We start from the raw sequence: 20,159 nt of genomic DNA, 5'->3' as shown, positions 1-20,159 counted from the left end.
CCTTTTTAAGAGAGGTACTTTTTAAGTACAGAAAAATTTTTATTATCATACTAAGTGAAGTAAATCAGCCAGAGAAAGGCAGATATCATATGATATCACTTACATCTGGAATCTTAAAAAAATGATACAAATGAACTTATTTACAAAACAGAAAGAGACTCACAGACATAGAAAACAAATTCAACAATGGGAAGGAGGGGAGGGATAAATTAGGAGTTTGGGATTAGCAGATACAAACTACTACATACAGAATGGATAAACTACAAGGTCCTACTGAATAGCATAAGAAACTACATCCAACATCTTGTAATAACTTATAATGAAAAAGAATATATATATATATATATATATATATATATATATATATAAATGAATCACTATGCTATACACCAGAAACTAACACATTGTAAATCAACTTCAATTTAAAAAAATTTTATAAAACAAGCTCATAGTACTTTCACCATATTACTGGTTTGGGATATGAACAATATCAGTCTCTGAAAGAGGGGGTTTTATTTTTTCCTTACATTCTTTTATTTATTATACATATGCAAATATGTTTTATGTACAATAATTGTTTCTATCAAATAATCATACACTCTATTGGTAATCTTCCCCAAAACAAATTCAGGTGAAATTAGATATTTGTGCATTTCATGGACTACCAAAAACTTGAGATTTCATTACTGATTTCAGTTTTGAGGTCATACACACAATTTAAAATATACATGAACTGGCTTAAGGTGATAAAAGTGGGCTGAAAGAAACCACAGGATTCAGAACAATTAAACTGTATTGTGCTTGCATTAGAGCCACAAGGTGAACAACAAATGTGGTGCGTATCTCTAGTTCTTTTACCATGGGGGGAGGGGGAGCAAACAGCTGATATGACCTACCGGACTGAGGCTTGGCCAAGGGCTCCTTTCTTCTTCACTTCTGCTTTCTTGTGTTCTTGTTTCCATGTGTAATCAGCCAGGGCAGCCTTGACTGCACCTTTAGCCAGCAGGGAACAGTGCAGTCACAGGAGGAAAGCAGAGTTCCTTGGCTATATCCAGTTTTGTTCATTTGTTTGTTTGTTTATTGAAGTATAGTCATTTTACTGTATGGGTTTTGATGGTCAAGGCTTCCACTACCATTTTCCCTTTAACCTATTCAATGGCTAACCACCTGGAGGCCATTGCAGAACCACAGCCAAATCTTTTAAACCGTGGTATCCACGGTCTTCCCCTTTCATCCACTTGAATCTGTAATTTCATTACAACCACATGCTGGAGCCACCACCAATCCAGTTCCAACGTTTTTAGATGTCTTGTCAAGGGGCCCTTTTCTAGAATTTTCACATGATCAACAAGCTTGTGACAGAGCAGTATAGAGCTGACAGCTCCCGCGCAGGCAGGTGGAGGTTTTGGAGCTGCAGGGCCCACGCCCACCTGGGACACCAGCTCCAGCCGCTGCCTCTTGTACACTTGTGCCTGTGTGAAGAGTTTTTTTTTTTTTAATCCAAATCTAATTTTATTAGTGACCCCGACTAGACTACCCGAGTACCTGAGGTAATGCTTGCTTTGCTGGCTTCCCTCCTCCCACAACCTTCCTCCAAATCCATTGCTACGGAGGCATCCTCAAGAGTTTTTAAGGCGGCAATAAAACACAAAAAAACAGGAAAAGGACTAAATTTTCTCTATCCCATCCCTGTCATTGCTTCTCTTTATCATTAGTTGTTATCCCTAAAATAATCTAACTGCAGGCCAGGTGGAAGATGCAGGGAACATTTTTAAAGAGTGCACAGAAACTCAGTGTCTGAGATGCAGAATGTAAAGCAGCAGCAAAGTGAGGTGAAGGAGGCTGGAGGGACGGGAGGGGCCGACCGATCACGGATGTGGGGGTGTCTAAGAAGGCAGACTTGGTCTCTGGGAGTTCAGCATCAGGTAAATCACATCAGTGCAAATTATGAGGCTGGAAAAAAACTGCAAAACAAAACCAAAAAAATTCCCATCCCATCCCCCCAAAATCCCACAAACCAACCAACCAATCAGACAATTAATCATTAAATTTTATCCTTAAATAAGTTACAAAAATAGGTATTATAGGGCAACTTCTTGTGTGCACGGGTGCCAGTGAATGAACTGTCTTTAAGCTTGAATTCCATCTGGGTACCTGACTGGAGGAAGTCAATCTGCTCAAGGAAGACGGATATGCTAAGCAGGTGCACTGGAACCATTCAGTCAAGACTGCCGGTGCCTGCTGTTCACCTCTCCACTTAGAGGCCTACAGGCAGCATCCTTTTGGTTCCTTAGAGACAATAATTCTGTTCTCACGAGGGCTCACAAGGAGGCATGGATGTCTGTAGGCTTTGCTTTGTATCACATCCTTCTTTTTTTCTAAAGAGCTGCCATGCTTGGGCCATTCTGCGAAGTTTAGCAAGATTGGGTTTAACCTATGGGAAGAATGAGAATAACTCCTTTTAGCAGTATGAAAAGCCAAGTAGAATATAAGTATTTCCTAATAATGGCTATTCAAATCAGCTTTGATTTCTAATTTCTGGACTCAGAAAAGATTACAGATTTCCTTTAGGATAAATGGGACTGAAAACTCTTAAGTCTAGAGGCCCATCTCTTCAGGAATGGGGACAAAACTTTTTTCATTGTCATATGAAACAAAAAGTTCTTTTTTTCTTTTAATTTAATCCAATTTTTTTAGAGGGGGAGATAACTGGTTTATTTATTTATTTATTTAATGTAGGTAGTAGGAATTGAACCCAGGACCTCGTGCATGCTAGGCTAGCACTCTACACCTGAGCTATACCCTCCCCCAAAAAAGTTCCTAATGGAGCAAAATCTACTAGCTGAGTCAGAAAACATTAGTACCTGAAAACGCCATGCAAGAAAAGACTTTATAGCCCTTGGCAGGAGAGTTAGGCAAAAGAAAAGATTTTGGAAAGCGGCAACATAGACATTCCTATTATGCTCTCATGTTCTATTTCATTTAAGATTATAACAAGGATAGAACATGTTCTTTAATTTAAACCACTCGGTGCCTTTATTGCATTATCCACATCATTGTTCCTGGACTGCTGAGTAATCAGGGCCAAAGAATAATGTGAAAATCTCCTAAACTTGGTTCCCTGCCCGATGATCCTCAAATCATTACTCTAGAGATGCTTGGAGATGGCTACCATTTCCAGCAAGTACTGTCAAGCAACTGGCTGTTTAGGCTACAGTTGCCAGCAGGTCATCGGCTGTGTTTCTACCGACTTTCTGTAGCCCCAGAGAGAACTTCTGCGTCTCATCAAACCTAAAGCCAGTAGGCAGCAGATGTTCAGGATACGTCAATCTGTACATGTGTGAAGCTTAAAAAATACAGTCATCATGTATATAATCTAACAGTTCAGCCTAAACTCCATTTTGAATTTGAGCTAGAAGATGAAATGGTGAGACTTTATATAAAGCCTCCAGTGCTTATTTTTCAAAACTCTTATATTTGAGAAAGGATTAAGACAGGTTACATTTGGATAACAGGAGCTAGTCTCCTGTGAGTCATTACTGTACCTGGATTTCCTGCTCCAAGTGGTCAACGTCAGCTAATGGCAGCATGGAGGGCCTGCCATGAGCACACTGGAACGGCAGCTGGCAGCAGGACAGAGCTTCAATGAGGCGACAGCTCTCCTCTAGGCTCAGGACATCATTAAACTTAATGGCCCCTAAATGAAAGACAGGAACAACAGGTATGGTGTGGTATGGCAGGAAACCAGTGCTGACCCTGGGTCAGAGCCGAATATCTGGGAAGAGCAAGATGGTTCTTAGGCTTCTTTCATGTTTAATACTGCTTGAAACTGGCACTTACATCCACAGATGAAACTAAGGCTTCAGGACTGACCTGTCTCTCAGCTTTTCCTTATGGAGTCGTTGTCTTCCTAATCCCTGTAGCAGGCGTTCCTTAACTTGTTAGGATTTTGCCTTCAGAGTTTTTTTCAAAGAGGCAAGAGTAATACTTTTGCCTACTTCTTACAGTGAAATCGAAGTCACCTTTCATCCAGGGCCAATCTATCACCAAGATTTCTGACTGTTTCCCTACAATGTCCTTTTATTGGGGGGGGGGGGAGGCAATTAGGTTTATTTATTTTTAATTTTTCTTTTCAAATGGAGGTACTGGGATTGATCCCAGGACCTTGTGCATGCTAAGCATGTACTCTATCACTGAGCTATACCCTCCCCCAACAATGTCCATTTTATTTGCTTCTCTTTTCTATTTCTATCATAATCTTCCTACTCGTAAGTCCCATATTGTCAGAACCTGCCTTTATGCATACATTAATTCACACAATCGACATATATTTATTAAGTATGTACTCTGTGCTGGAGCTATGCCAGGCAGTGAATGAGATGGATGATCTCTACCGTCATGGAGCTTACAGTCTAACAGGTGAGACAAACAGTAAGCAAATAATTACACAAGAATTTAAATTATAAATATAAGTACTATAAAATATAGAATGTCAAATAATATATAACAGGAAGACCAAACCCAGTTTAGGAGAAAGGCTTTCCTGGCAAGATTATATATATATATATATTTTTTTTTTAATTAGGAAAGAAAATGATATTTAATCTGAGTTCTTAGGTTAAGAAACACATGGCTAGTTGAAGAATGAGCAGAGAGGCATTTCAGAAAGAGGAAAAGGGCAAATAGAGAATTCAGCACACAAGACTAAGACCAGGAAGCAGGTGGATTGTGAAGGGCAAGGTGGAGGGTGATGTGAGAAGAGACTGGAGAGGCAGGCTGGGGCCAGACCATGCAGACCCCTGGAGGACACGGTAAAGAATAAAATGTTTATCCTAAGAGCAGTAGGTAGTCACGGACATGTTTTTGCTAGGAGAATGATGTGCTCAGAGGAATATTTCAAAAAGATTCCTCTGGACACTAATGAAATCATCTACAAAATAGAAACAGACTTGCAGACACAGTGAACAATCTTACGGTTACCAGGGGAAAGAGGGTGGGAAGGGATAAATTTGGGAGTCTGAGATTTGCAAATGTTAGCCATTATATATAAAAATAGATTTAAAAATCTCTTCTGTATAGCATGGGGTACTATATTCAATATCTTGTAATAACCTTTAATGAAAAAGAATATGAAAAAAATACATGTAGGTATATGCATGACTGGGACATTGTGCTGTACACCAGAAATCGACACATTGTAACTGACTATACTTCAATTAAAAAAAAAAAGATTCCTCTGGGTGCTGAGAGAAGAATGGCTTGAAGGGGAGCCAAGATAGATGTAGGAAGACAAAGTATGAGGACTCAACGGTGGCAAGAACTAGGGAGGTGGCAGTGGAAACAGGTCACATCACAGACATTTAAGATGCATTATGAAGGTAGAGGTGATGAGATCTGGTGATAGAGCAGACATGAGGAATAAAGATAGGATAAAGGGGTGAAGGAATTTACATATTTGTAGGAAACAAATGAATGAGGGACAGAGGTTACAAAGCCAGAAAAGACAGCAAGTGAAGAGAGAGATTATGGGGAGATCAAATGGAGGAAGGGTCTGGAGTGGAGACCCCACCATGGTCATATGATTGTTGCAGGGGATTCAGTAGCTGTCATGATCCCTAAAGTTCCTCCAATACCCTTTTCTATATTTTATCGTATTACCCCCCAATGAGTCTTGCCTTCTGTATGAAATCTAAAAGTTTTGTTGTGACCTTGCAGCCTTCTATGCTTTCTTACCAGCCTCATTCTTGATATTTTCTGCTGCTCCTCATATAACTAATTTGTTTCTGCCTCTGGATCTCTGCACAGGATATTTCCTCTCCCTGTAGTAAACTTTCCCTTCCATCCCATGAATCCATGTCCCTCAGCTCATTCAAAACTTGACTCAAATGCATCTCCTCTAGGAGCTACTCCCACTCAAATAAGTCAGTCTGCATTATGGTCAAATATACATGTTGCTATTTTGCTTTGTAAAAGCAATTTTTTAGTGTTCATTTTTAGTGTACTTAGTTTCTTGATCTAAATTGTACCCTCTAAGAGGTGGGTGGTAAATGTGCCTTCCACTCCTTTCATAACTGGGTACCTGCCAGTGCTTCGCAAGCAGAGGCACTCAGGAGCTGGTGTGCTGAGAGTCTTACCATGGCAGGCTTGGGAGGCCAACACCTTCTGGACAGTTAGTGGCAAAGTCCTTTGGATGCCTCCTGTGGTCTGGAGTAGCTAATGCAAAAACACATTCTTTATTAATGGAAAAGCAAATGGGACAATGGAGCCTTGTGTGTGTGGTGCCTCTGTATGAAACCCCAAAATAAGAGAAAAGCCTACCTCCACTTGTTCTCGAATAAATTCCTACAAAGAGAAAAGGAGAACAGCTGTTACTCTACTGTTATGTTATAACTGCCCTTTGATAGTTTACAAAACATCCCAATTTTCTTCTTTAAAATATGTCTCTTGAAGAAGAGGGTTCCAGCAATATAGCACTTCGGTGTAAATAATTTATTTGTTGTAAGGCATTCTGAATATGAAATAGCAAGACAACTGAAAAAACTCTTACTGAACAGAGAATATATTTAGCTACTGAAGCTTCCTCCAGAGATAGCACACCAACTCATGAGGTTATGTAACTGGTAGCCGTAATGACTCAACTAAATTTCAGAGAGGCTTCTCAGTAAGAGGCTGTCTGTTTGTATTTATAATCTTGGCCGGAACACGTGTAATACAGCACATAAACAGAATAAATATACAGCAGTCATCAACATGACTGCACTCAGTTCAACACTTGCTTAAATATCATAAACATAAACAGTCACTTAGTTCCCGCAGGCTTTTTTGTCTGTGTGACAATTCACAGGCGCGCGCGCGCGTGTGTGTGTGTGTGTGTGTGTGTGTGTGTGTGTGTGTGTGTGCGCGCGCGCGCGCGTGCGTATGGCAATTCCCTTCAGGTCAAAAAATCTTATGTTCTGAGGCATTCTGTTGAAAAGTTTCTCCTCCTTTGCATATCTCTGTCCTGAGGGTCACCTTTTCAATAGTTATATCCCTGCAGATGTTAATATTTACAAAAGGACTTTTAAGAAATTTAAAGCAGACACTATGTCATGCTACCAATTTGTTTAACCTCTGGAGGTTGAAAACTGTTTTGAGATATGGCACATTTAATAATTTATTTGTAAGAAAGCACAGGATTTCTTTACTCCTAGAAAGGCTATGTATAAATTAGCTTCCAGGATTACAACATAGTACATTTCTTTTTAAACCAGACTCAGAAGAAAATTCCCTCCCCTTCCTCATTTACACACTAGTCCACCATACTTATAGATGAGCACAGTTACCAAGAGCTAGGTGGTAGACACTATATATTTTTTAAAAGTTACATATTTTTCCAAACAAACCTAAACAGAAAGATGTCTCATAATACCTGACCCACTAACAAAGTTCATTGTGGATACAGATCAAACCTGACTTCTTTGCTATTCTCTCTTGTATTTATGCATCTGGACTTGTAAGCCTGGAGAAGGGGAGAAGGATCTTATTCTCTATTCATTTCATAATTTGGTGGTTCAATTAATGCTAGGTAATTTAAATAATCTTCAAAAGGCTCAATCATTAGGCTAGAGGATAGACCTTGATAGAAAGATGTATTAGGTCGCTATTTGGATCCTTTCAGCTGCTAGGATCCAAGTAGCTACCTCCTCTCCAAGATGCCAGAACTGTTCCAGCTTCTTTCAGAATCAACAAAATCTCTCCTGATCAGCCTGACTTAACATAATCAAGATTTTTCTGAAACCCTAAGCTTTGTTTCAATTTGAGGTAAACTTCTTACTAGTAGTCTTTGAAGTCGCTTTAGGAAAGTTTTCATGATAATTTTCTGGTTAAATACTAAAGGATTAAATTACAATAAAAGATTCTAACAGATCCTATCTTTTGGATTTAAGACAATTTGGAGGAGGAGCCTTGGCGAAAATAAGCTCTGCTGGGAGAAGAGTGCTGCTGAAAGCCAAGCAGAGGTGGTCTGATCAAAGGGCAATTCTGGGAAGGGTACAGTCAAGGTGATCCCAAAGCTGGCACGTTAGCTGCCTCTCCTCTCAAATGTCTTCTCATGCTTGGCTTACAAACATGCTCAAGTCTCTCCCATCTGAAAACAAACAAAAATCTCTCCTCCACCTGTATCCTGCCCCATACTTCCCGAGACCCCTAACCTTTAGCTATCGGCTCATCTAGAGTTCTTGAAAGAGCGGCCTACCTAGCTCCCCTTTCTCCCTTCTCTCCTGACCCACTGCACTCTGTCTCCTCTTCCCCATCCCTCAACCCCGAATGGATTCCAAGGCAGGCAACGTCCCCATGACAGCCAAATCCAGCTTTTCAGGCTTTTACTCTCTAGCCATTGTTGACCATTCCCTTCTTGCTTAAAACTTCCCTTGGCTTTGGCAATATTACTTTTTCCCAGTTTTCCCCTCCCTCTCTGACCAAATATTTTCAGTCATCCTTTACAGCAGTAGCTTTCCAGACCTATGCTGAAACATATACACCCTGAATGCTGGTGTTCCACAGGCTCCACCCTTTGCTCTTTTTTTTTCTTTATATTCCCCCTGGACAATCTCACTTCTTTTAGACCCTTCTCCAGCTTCTGATATTATCAAAATATATACAGTTGACCCTTGAACAATGCAGGAGTTAGGGCACCAACGCCCTGCGCAATAGAAAATCCTGGTACAACCTTACAGTCAGCCTTCTGTATCCTTGGTTCTACATCTTGGAATTCAACCAAACATGAATCCTGAGTACTGTAGTATGTATTAATTTTTAAAAACTCACATATAAGCGGACCTGCACAGTTTAAACCCATGCTGTTCAAAGGTCAACTGGATACTGTTAACCTCCAAATAGATACTACAGCCCAGACTTCTTTCCCAAGTGCTAGATCTGGAATTCTGTCTATCCATTGCACATCTCCATTTGATGGCACATTCAGCGTGTCTAAACTTAGACTCACAACCTCACTCCCCAGCCAGCTGTAGTCTTCCTCCTCTATTTCCTTTTTATGTCAATGGCACCACCATCCCTCCAGTCATCCAAGAAAGAACCCTCAGATCATTACTTATCTTTTCTCTTTTATCTCTTTTATATTCTATTACTCACCAGATCCTGTTGATTCTGTCTTCCAAATTATGTTTCAAATATGCCCCTCCTCTCTAATCCCATTGCTACTGTCTTAGTCAAATCCTCATCCTCCCTTGTTTGCACCAGTGCAATAGCCTCTCAACCACTCTCCCTACCTCAAATCTTTCCCACATCCATCTATCCCACAATTTATCCACTAAATCTATCTTCTACTTTTTGTTGTTAGATATTACTAAAGTAACTCAGATTTTTGGATAAAAATGGTAGGCCAAGTTGATGTGGATTTGCTTGTGCTCCAAACAGAAAGAACTAGAAACAAAGGAGTTAAGAAACCACAACGAATAAAATAGGATACCATAAAAAAAGAACAGATAGATTTGAGAAAGAACCAAATTAAAATTCTGGGGAAAAATACAGTTATTGAAATAAAAAACCCAGTGGACAAGTTAAACATCTAATTAAATAGTAGAAGAAGAGGAAAATTTAATTTACTGTAAGTTGAATGAGTTTTCTAGAATGTATCACAGAGAGATAAAACCATGGGAAATATGAAAAAGAAGTTAAAAGACATGGAGAATAGAAAGATAAGGTCCAGTAGAGATCTGACAGGATTTCTAAGAGATGGGGGTGGGGGGAGAAGCAATGTTTGCAGTGATAATAACTGTATATTTTCCAAATTGAAGAAATAAGATGAATCGCAAGAAGGAAATCAAAATAAATACAAAGATACATCACAGGAAAACTGCAAAATACCAAAGACAAAGTGAAAATCTTGAAAGCAACCTGAGAGAAAATCAGGTTACCTACAAAGTAATGATAATTAGGTTGACAATGGACTTCAATAGCAAAAATAGAATGTCAAAAGTAATGGAATATTTTTGAAATGCTTGAGGCATAAATAAGAATATAGATTTCTATTTTTAGCTAGGCAATCATGCAAATGTGAAGGCAAAATAAAGATATTTTCAGAGACAGTTTATTATTCATTGACTCTTAATGTAAGAACTTTTAAGAGATTTACTTCAATAAAAAAGAGAACACCGAACATAAAGAATAAGGATGCAAAAAGCAACAGCAAACAAAGACTGGAAAACATTTTGGTTGATCTAAATAAACGCTGACTATAAAATTAATGACTACCAGGAGGATTAAAAACAAGGTGGAATTAAAATAGGCAACAGATGAAAGATGGGAGAAGAGTGATAGAGGATAAAGGGTGGTAAGGTTTGTGCACAGTTTAGGAAGAGAATAAAGAAATGAATTACCTTTAAACTGTGTTAAGTATGCAAGCTAAAATTCAAATTCTAAACCAGTAGAGGGAAAAAAAAAGAGAAATAAAGAACACTCTAATAGATGTGGAGAGTAATTTTTTTAAAAATTAAAAAAAAGCAAACACAATTTATTTTGTCTTTGTTGCCTTTTCTTTCCTCCTTTCCTGTTTTCTAATATTTAAAATGTAATGCTAAAATGTATTTTACTCTTCTTCATTGGCTGCCTACGGGATGAAATGCAAACTGCTTAGCTGAATATACTAAATCCCTTTATAGGTTGGCCTTGACAACCTATCTAGCCTCATCTAGGCCCACCACCACCCTTGGTATATTTTAATTTGAGCCATATATATTGGCAGTTCCTTAAACACAGGATCGGCTTCAAGGCTCTGACATCTGTTATTCTGTCTAAAATACCCTTCTCCCCTCTCTGTACTTGGCAGGCTCCTACTGTTCTACAAGACTTTTCCTAAAAACAAGCAAAAAACGCTTTTCTGTGACAGTTTCCTCGACCTCCACCCTCCTGGGCACAGTAAACATTCTGTATTTCTAAAGCGCGTTTGAACATACCTCTGCTGGCCAAATTTCACTGTATTATAATTATTAAACATCCTTCTTCCTCACCTTGAGCTAATTAATTCATCTTTGACTCGCCAGCACTTGGCACACAGCAGGTATCTCATAAATGCGTGTTGAATAAGATATGAATATAGAGAATTTCTAAACAACACGGGCGCTTACTAGCACTCAGCAGTTTGCTTAGCATCTGCAGCCATGTCTTACCTCCACAATGCTCTTGGTCACAGTAGATCTTCCTCTTCGAAGTTCATTGGCTTCTCTTTCTACAAAACAGAGTGGTACTTTTCCTACAAGGACCAGAGAATCACTAGCATCTGGAAATATGATTTCAAGGCCCAGATCTTCCAGGTTTTTGCGGTAACACCTAAATAAATAACCTCAAATGTAAAAGAATTACTTTGTTCACATTTCAGTACTGGTTCCAAATACGTGATAATTTCTCAAAAGCTGCACAAAGCTTTAAAAGTTGTACTGTTTTCCCACACTTACGATTGTTTACTTAGGATTTTACTATCAAATTTCCTTTTTGAATTACAGTAACTTTCTTCTTCTTTTTTTTTTCTCTTTTCCATTGAGAGAATCAATTTATTTCTATTTCCTGTTCCTAAATTTTTACTTTTCACCGAGGAATTGCTAACTTCTTGCTGGCACTTAAAGAAGTTTGGCACAAATAAAAGTGCTGAGAATATTTTGAATCAGCATTAAAGCAGAGCAGTAATTAACAGCCTGAGGAAATGAGAAGTCCTGATTAATGGGATGTAAATAAATGGATCTGCCTCTAATATAAATTATGCCCCAGGGAAAAAGATTTATTGGCAGTCGCATAGTCCCAAACCTTAAACAAATTTAGAGACAATTCTCTATTTCATTTCCAATTATTTGTGCCGCCCCAAAGTGGGAAAATGTCCTATCTTGATTTGCTCCGTCCTTGTGGCCCAGTGTTTTACTTTCTTCCCAGTAGGATTATGGTAATGAAAACTAAGACCCTACAGTGCACTAAGGCAGAGCAGAATGGAAGCAATTACTGTAGTAACTTTGCTTTCAGAAACAGTACAGCATAAATACTGACCGTTCCAAGAAATGTTAAGAGTATTCTAAGCCAACTGCTGGAAAAAATTATCAGGGAAACTCTATCCTATACTCAACAGCTGTGATACAGTGGAAAGAACAGCATCTGGATTCAGACAACCTGCATTTGAGTGTCTGCTCCACCGCTTAATAGTTGTTATGACCTTGAACAAGTCATGTAACCTCTTTTGGTCTCAGTGCCTCATCTGAAAAAAGGAACAGCAGTTATGCTTGTACCTCACAGAAGTACTGTGAGGATGTGCATCGTCAACATCACATCCTCATGGTGGTACTAACCATAAGAGTCTCCTTTGTTCCTCTGTCACTGTTACCTCTAGTGGAGGACTTATAGTGGAAGACAGTAACTTTTTTCGACCAGAGCCTTGTGGCTGTTGCTTCTCATAGGAATCTATTGGGAGAAAGATGAATGGGTTAAGAATAGGAAGTAACGTCTTCTAGATTCAGGTAAGAAGGAAGGCACAGGCCTGGAATTATTATAGTGCTTAGCAGTGCATTCAATATTCAGTTTTAGGCTTTGAATTTCCATTATTAAAGTCAAACTAGTAAATACCTAGTTTGTTTATTCATTTTAGCAGTATTTGCTAAAATAAGAAATGTAAGACTTAAATCTGACATTCAAATGAATAATGCAATTTTCCTGTAGATAGTCAACAAATGTTTTAATAACAGAGGTTGACTAATGTGGATTACTGGGGAAATAAAAGAGGTTTACTACACAACCCAAAGGTTCAAGAAGACTTCCCCATTCCTTTAGAAGGATTTCCAAGTCTCTAAAGAGACTTAGTAATATTCTCCAATGGTCCAGGGCCTATTAATTAATTAATTTTTTCTAACACTGTTTTTACTGTATCTTCATTTTATAAGGAAAAGTGAACATGGAAGTAACATCATTGTCATTCTCGTCCATGAAATACTTCCCTAGGTCCTCACCTAACTCTTTAACATTCAGGTTTTTGTTTTGTTTTGCTTTGTTTTGTTTTGTTTTGCTTTGTTTTTTATTACTTGACTATAGGAGTAAAGATTTTCCTGGTATTTTACATCTTGGGGAACACACTGCCTCATGATGAGAAAAAAGGTAGCAGCAGAGATTAAAAAGCACATATTGACTTCGGAAGACTACATACCAAATTAGTGATACAGGCTGCCTCTAGGGAGAGAAACTAGTATGGATGAAGGACAAGGGTAGAAAGGAGACTTTATTATATTCCCTTTTGTAGCTTTCAGACTTAAACCTATTTGATTATATCACCTACTCAAAACCAAATTAAATTTTAAAACAAAAACAATATATTGGTCCTTCTGAGCTGCTGGGGTTCCCTGCCTGATGAATGGTGAAGAAGGTCTACCATGATCATATGGGCATATGGAGGTGCAGATCTTTGTGTCATAGCAAAGTAGCCAAATCTCAGGGTTAATGATAAACAGGTGGCAAATATGCCTTTGACCATGTAAGACCCACAAGTTTGAATTAGTAAAGTGAACTACATTCACTTTGAACATTCTTTCAGTTATAAAAGAAGCCATACCAGCAGACTTCAGCTTAATTTTTTAAGTATACAATTCATCTTTTTTCACAATAGTCACAGGTAGAAAAATTCTTTCAAGTATATTCTACTGGAGAGTCTTAGTATTTTCTAGTCCTCAGCAGATTCTTACCAATGATAAGCTGCTCCAATCGGATGCGCTCATGGGCAGCATGCTGGTCCACCAAGACTAGCAGGTGTCCACCTAGAAGATCAGCAAGGACGACTGGGGTTTCAAATTCTCACATCAAGATTATTAAAATAATCATGTTGTGTTGAGGGAGAAAAAGTTTAATTCAAACTACTTAACAACAAGAGCATAAGAGAAGCATACAAACTGAGTAGTAACAATTATCTTTTATTTCTTAAAAAATTGAAATTATGGGAAAAACTACAATAAATGTACCCCTGATGAAAAACCCTTTAGCTCATCAGTATTTCATTTATAAAACAAGGTGAAAGCCCTACATTCTTAATGTTTAAATGCTGATTTTGTTTTATTAATTCAAATTTGATACACTGAAGGATCATTAAAGCACACATTATTAGTCAGCTCACCTTGATTTGCAAGCTACTCTGGGACTCACGAAGAATGTAATTCCACTACACTTTAGATCAGAGGTCAGCAATTTTTTTTGAAGGGCCAGACAGCAAATATTTTAGGATTTGGGGACAATAGTTTCTGTCACAACTACTCAACTATTCATTCTGAACCAAAGTCGACTCTCCTCCAGAGAGGAGCAGAATGTCCTAACCCCAAAGCCAATCTACAGGGAAATCCCTTTCTCACTGACAGGACAACTGATTCTCAGTTACATTAGTACATCTTTTTAGCTTGTAATTTTACTACTTTTGGCCAAAGGGTTGAGGTTTATTGTTATTGATTATATTGAAATAAAAATTTTCCCCTTGAATTTGACAAAAACAGATAATACTTGTTTTTCCTATTTCTACTTAAGATTAAAAACTTGTTTCTACAAAACCATCAAATTCATGGCAGAAGAGCTTCAGACTTTAAAAAAAAGAAGGATAATAATTTTTCTGACAGCATGTTCAACCACAGAACTGGCCCCAAATGCTGAATTTTAAACTCCTTTGAGGACAGGAGTTGCAGCTGGTTGTGATGAATACTGAACATCCTGTATTGGGCAAAACAATGGAATAAATAATAAATGGTGAGGGCGTAACCTCAAACTTGAGACTAGAGCCAATGTGAATTACCAAGAGTCAAGGACCCTAAGAAATCAGTCCTGCACCTGACTCTGGAGGAATCATTTATAGTCTACAAAATGTTCACATTTTCTCTTCTTGAATGAAGTAGGATACATGAAGGTAATTTACTCATGTCAGAGCTGTGTTTTTGGTATTGCAAAACAACTGAATAGAAGGTTCATAAGGACAAGGATTTTTGTCTGTTATATTCCCAGCATGTATAGCAGCACTAGGCACATAATAGGTGCTCAATAAATACTTACAGAATTAATTAATGAATCTTTGTTCCTTAGGGTATCATAACTGTATTTTATTGTAGGTGGAAACAGGCAATAAAAACTACCATTATGTGGCATTACCTTCACTATAATTTAAAACAGTAATGTATTTGTCCATTACAAAAATATGTGCAAATGTTAAAATAAAAGTAAGCCAATTACAGGAATAGGTTGCTTTTGGTATTCATGAGCAACAATAAAAACACATACATTTTGATTTAGAAAAGTGTTTTTATCTAAAAATATTCCTTGGTGACAGCTAACCAGTACAATAAAAATTTAGAATCTTGAGAAATTTAAATAGGTCCCTTTTACTTCTTTAATAACTGGAGATTCTGTGGCTCCACCCACCTCTGGTGCCATTATTAGAGATTTTGTATTAACCAACAAAGAATTCCAGGTAATCCAAACTTTAGAAAAAAAATCTATTTCTGGAAACAGTGAAAGCATAGAATTTAACCTTCACTAATTCTGTATTTATTATAATTATGACAGAACTTTCGGTTAGTTTGCCTTTGATATGTTATAACATTTACTAAATAAATTTATACTGTAAATAAGATAAAAGGAAATATTTTGAAATACAAAGAGAATGAACTGCTTTCAAACTTTAGAAGCCCTTGCCTGCAGATCTACCCATTGGGAGCCAACTCCTCCTGTGGTGCTCAGGGCTCTCAGCCACTCAGGCCTTTTCCAGAACCTTACAGGATCAAGCATTCCTTATAAATGGCTCAAGAATAGCTCAAGGGTCTCCCAGTTAAAAAAAAAAAAAAAAAGCCTTCTCTCAACCTCTTCCCCATCACAGATTTCTACAGCCTGTCAGCATCCTGCCCTATCATCTCTTCTCTGAAACAGCTCTCACTTGCTGAAGTCCTTGGCCTTCACTGTCAGGAAATCTAACTGATATTTTTGGTCCTCATCTTACTTAACCTCTCGGTAGCACTTAGTACAAAGTCTTGGCTTTGCAACACAACCTTTGCCTATTTTCTTCCTATTTCTCTGTTCCTCCATAATCTCTCTTGCTGGTTCACCCTTTTCTACCCAGCTATTAAATGATGGAATTATCCTAGATTCAGAATCTCTTTTCTCCTCACTCTTCACTCTTCCTCTAAATGACACAATTTTTGCCCATGACTTCAATGACCAACTTTATGCTGACACCTCAGATTTAGATCTCCATGTCAGAATACTCCCCTAATCCTAGACCTGTAATATCCAACCACGTTCTTGACATTTCTTCCTGAACATTTCAAAGGGACTGCAGACTGAACTCATGACTTTCACCTTCCCTGCCTGCTTCTCCTCCAACCTGGTCCTGCAACATCATCCACTTTGTTATGGAGGTTAGAAAACCAAGAGTCATCTTTGATATACCTTCCCCATATCCAATCCATCACCAAGTCCTGTTGACTATATCTCCTAAATATTCTTCTCTCTAGGCCACTCTGGTCCTGGCTAACCATCATTTCTTAGGTATTGCAATATCCTCCTAACAGTCTCTCTGCAGTTACTAGGACTCCACCTTCACACCCAATCCCTGCTCCACACTGCAGCCACAGCAATATTTTCAAAATGCAAATGTGATGCGACACGTGCTGCTGTGAAAACAAACAATGATAAAGAAAACTAGAAGCTTTCAATTGTTTCCAACTGGTGCTGGGACGAAGACAAAGCTTGTAACTGGCATTTAATACCTGGCTGCAACCTACATCTCTAGCCTTGGTTCCTTGCTCTCACACTAGGAAGGGCTTGCCCTGCTTCCTATTACTAAAGAGGAAAGCACAAATTGCATTCGTTATTCTCTCTGTCCAGAATATTCCTCCATCTCTTCTTTATCTAGTTAGCCCATACTCATACTCCAGATCTCACTTTACCCAGAAAATCTTCCCTGATCTCCCTGACTAAATCAAATCTCCAATTACAGGTTCTTACAGCATCTTGTTTCTCTCCTCCATAACGCTAGCTAGAGTTAAAATTTTAATGTTTGTGTGATCATCTATTTCTCTTGCATGTACATTTTTTCCCACCATTGTATCCCTAGCACAGTCTCTGGCATGCCATAGACACTGTAGTCAATATTTGTTGAATGAGTTATATTATTATTTATAAACTATTACTGTCTTATTAAAGCAAGTCACCAAAAGATTGTGTGTAACTGTTGACAAACCTAGCAGAGTTCATTATATAAACTTTCTATTATTGTACAGGGAACACATTAAAATATTATTAAAAGTCAAACAATATAAAATATTTTAAAGAGTAAAAGATGAAATTTCCTCCTTGACCACTTCCATTCTCATTCCCAAGGTAACCACTGTTAAACAAGTTCAACATGTATCTTATATAATTATATCTCTATGTGTATATATATAAAACTGAATGCACTTTAAAACTGTTGTTTCATAATATTTAATTAAATACTAAATTTAATTTAGATTGGGTTTCCCTAATCTGTCCAAATGACTGAAACTACATTGTATATAAAAAATAATCTTAAAAGGAGGCTATCAGAAGACCAGCTGGTTATTGAGGCTAAACTCCATTCTTACCTTCATCACCATTCTCTTCAGTCTTAGTGCTCATTAAACAGGCAATAAACTTGTTATCCACTTGCTGGAGAACCTGGAAGACATTCAAATAAGTGGTACAATACTAAATAAAAACTAACAAAGGTTTATCTGCATAGAGAGAGACAAAACTGTACTTCATTTAGAGTCACCTGCATTATAACATTTGTATCTAAGACCGAGGACAGGTGCTCATGGACCTGAGGGAGTCATTAGAAAGGATAAAAGAATGGGCAAGTAGAGAGACCAGGAGACATTTTTATGGCATGTTAAAGGAAGGAAACTACAAGGGAACACAGACGAAGGCATCTAAGAGGGTTATGCTAATAAAACTTCAGAGTAGACTTGAAATGTTCCCAACAGAATGACTCACATTAATTGGTAATATGACTAGAGAATTATTAATATGACCAGAGACTGCTAACAAAATAGGGCTGAAAAAAATTTAGAAAATTTGTGCAAAAGCAAGGAAAACCATTCTGAAGGAGCTAGTTCGTTAAAGCAGTAAGTTAAAACCCACCGGTGGCTTTAGAGCTTGGTGGCTCCTCTCTACCCAGATGTGTCTAAGTTCCTAGTTTATTTCTGTATGGAAAACAAGGAGGCGAGGACAGCCTGAGTGGTGTAGACAGAGGGCAAAGCAGAAAAGCGGTTGAGAAAGGGGTCCCTTCTGTTCATGGAGCTCCTCAATCTTGGGTCTCCTAAGCCATGTCATCTGAAGCCTCATACAATAGAGGGTGATGTTAAAAGGGGCATTGTTGCACATTTAAGGACAATGTCTCTACAGTACTTAGTTGATTTATAAGCTATTGTCAAAATATACAGTCAATATATAATCCTTGAAATTGTGAGCCTGAACCCATAAATCATCCCTCCAAACCTGCTCACACTACCAAGGACATTTTTTTCTTTGTAATTATAATCAGTCCTTTACTTTTTCTTCTGATGATAAAAGTTCCAGTAAGATTTTTTTTTTAAATATATGTGCCTTGACCAGGGTGGTCTATGTCATTAAATAAATCCAATTTCACAAGTTAGTCTAGTTTAATGAGATTTCAAAGTCAGTTTTTTTACCTGCACCGAATGAATCATTTCTTTGGTGAAGCGGTAAGGATGTAAGATGTTGTGAATTTTAACTGCTAGGCTCTCAGCCTGGCCGCTGCTTACATCAACAGCAACCTGGAAAGACCCAGCACAAACGTCATTTACATTGTAATCTTTTATGCCTGCAGGACTGTTTTATCAACGATCTCAAAGTGCTTTAAAAACATTCATTTTTCACAGAACCTATTAGAAGGGGGTTAAATTCCGGGAACTTATGAAAATGCAAAAGGCTTTATGAATTATTACTCTTAAATAATAATTTTTGTTTATAAACAAAATTACTGACAAAACCCAATATTGTTTCAGAATAATAATTTGTGCTCCATGAGCAAGGCCTTAGATCTTAACTGATGAATCAGTAATCAAATGCTCATCTACTCTGCATCCTTATTACAACACACTGAGCACATTCTGTGATAACCCACTGAGGAGAGAACGGACACTCAGGTCCAGTGATGAACTGTTCCTCCAGCAGAAGATTCACTGCGTTCTCTAATTATAACAGTATTTATCACCACCACCCTAAATACTTTGCCAAAACTACAAGTCAGGGTTTGTGAGAGTGGTAGGCACATTCGCCATTCAGATTACATATGTCTAATCCAAAATGTCTAAGCTCCCAAAATGCTATGAATTCTGATTCCTCCACTCTACATTAAATATTAATTTCCAAATAAATTATCTGGAAACATCCTCACTTTCCATTCATAATTACAAATCAATATAGTCATTCATGCCCATACTCAATTTAAATGCAATTTACATTTTTAAATAACAAGTGAAGAAAAATTTCTGCAGACCTACCTCTGGATAACGGGCAAATACTGGATTGTGCCATTCTGAGAACAAAGACTGAAGCGATTCGCGACCCACAGCATCACCTCCAGTATCTAGAGCAAAGGGGGACAAGTAAAGTTGGCATCAAGAACCTCAAGGAAGAGGCCAAATGGCGTTTCATGCTTGGTGTGGTGTAGCCTCAAGACCAAAGATCTGACACATTGTTCCGATATTCTACAAAAGTGCAGTGCTTGCTGTATCTCTAAATTGTTTTGATCTGTTACTTTTTAAACTTGAGTTGATGACTATCTTCTGGCATTATAGCTTTTCCTCCAAACTGTTTTCAGGAGATATTTCAGAATATAAGTCCCAAAGAAACTGCTTCAAATAGGTAAAGACCCAGCACAAAAATATAGGTATTTAGGTAAAAACATATACCTTATCTATTTTTAGAAACAAAAGAAAAATAATGTCTAGCTTTTTTTGCAGATAAGAATTAAGAATTTTGCTTATATAAGACTACTGCAATATGGAGTCAACTCATCAACTCCAGTATTTAAAGTTAAGAAACATTTTCTCTATCACAAGACACCACAGACTGTGCATAATCACCTAGTTCTGACTTCGTCTGGAAAAGTAATTTCTAATCTA

The 20,159-nt window shown here is 37.9% G+C and overlaps 1 protein-coding gene across 12 annotated transcripts in view; it reads right to left on the bottom strand.

Annotated features, from left to right (window-relative positions):
- Positions 1 to 494: 494 nt before the first annotated feature.
- MLH3 (mutL homolog 3) overlaps positions 495 to 20,159 on the bottom strand; it is a 29,314-nt gene continuing 9,649 nt past the window's right edge. For 5 of the 12 annotated variants that reach the window (XM_074365221.1, XM_074365220.1, XM_074365224.1 and 2 more), the window contains 10 exons: positions 19,536 to 19,621; positions 18,702 to 18,806; positions 17,613 to 17,685; positions 13,707 to 13,799; positions 12,327 to 12,438; positions 11,166 to 11,325; positions 6,319 to 6,342; positions 6,135 to 6,213; positions 3,546 to 3,697; positions 2,033 to 2,434 (listed from right to left, as the gene is read on the bottom strand). In XM_074365221.1, the coding sequence (XP_074221322.1) occupies positions 2,312 to 2,434; positions 3,546 to 3,697; positions 6,135 to 6,213; positions 6,319 to 6,342; positions 11,166 to 11,325; positions 12,327 to 12,438; positions 13,707 to 13,799; positions 17,613 to 17,685; positions 18,702 to 18,806; positions 19,536 to 19,621 (1,007 nt within the window). In that variant the 3' untranslated portion in view covers positions 2,033 to 2,311. Of the gene's footprint in view, positions 1,473 to 2,032; positions 2,435 to 3,545; positions 3,698 to 6,134; positions 6,214 to 6,318; positions 6,343 to 11,165; positions 11,339 to 12,326; positions 12,439 to 13,706; positions 13,800 to 17,612; positions 17,686 to 18,701; positions 18,807 to 19,535; positions 19,622 to 20,159 lie in introns of those variants that run through there. The other 7 variants (XR_012507447.1, XM_074365223.1, XR_012507448.1 and 4 more) reach the window with 7 other exon arrangements.

Source organism: Camelus bactrianus, chromosome 6 (assembly GCF_048773025.1).
Source record: "Camelus bactrianus isolate YW-2024 breed Bactrian camel chromosome 6, ASM4877302v1, whole genome shotgun sequence".
In the NCBI taxonomy this organism is placed as follows: Eukaryota; Metazoa; Chordata; class Mammalia; order Artiodactyla; family Camelidae; genus Camelus; species Camelus bactrianus.
Note: the sequence above shows the minus strand (reverse complement) of the source record. Positions and strands in the feature narration are given on the sequence as shown.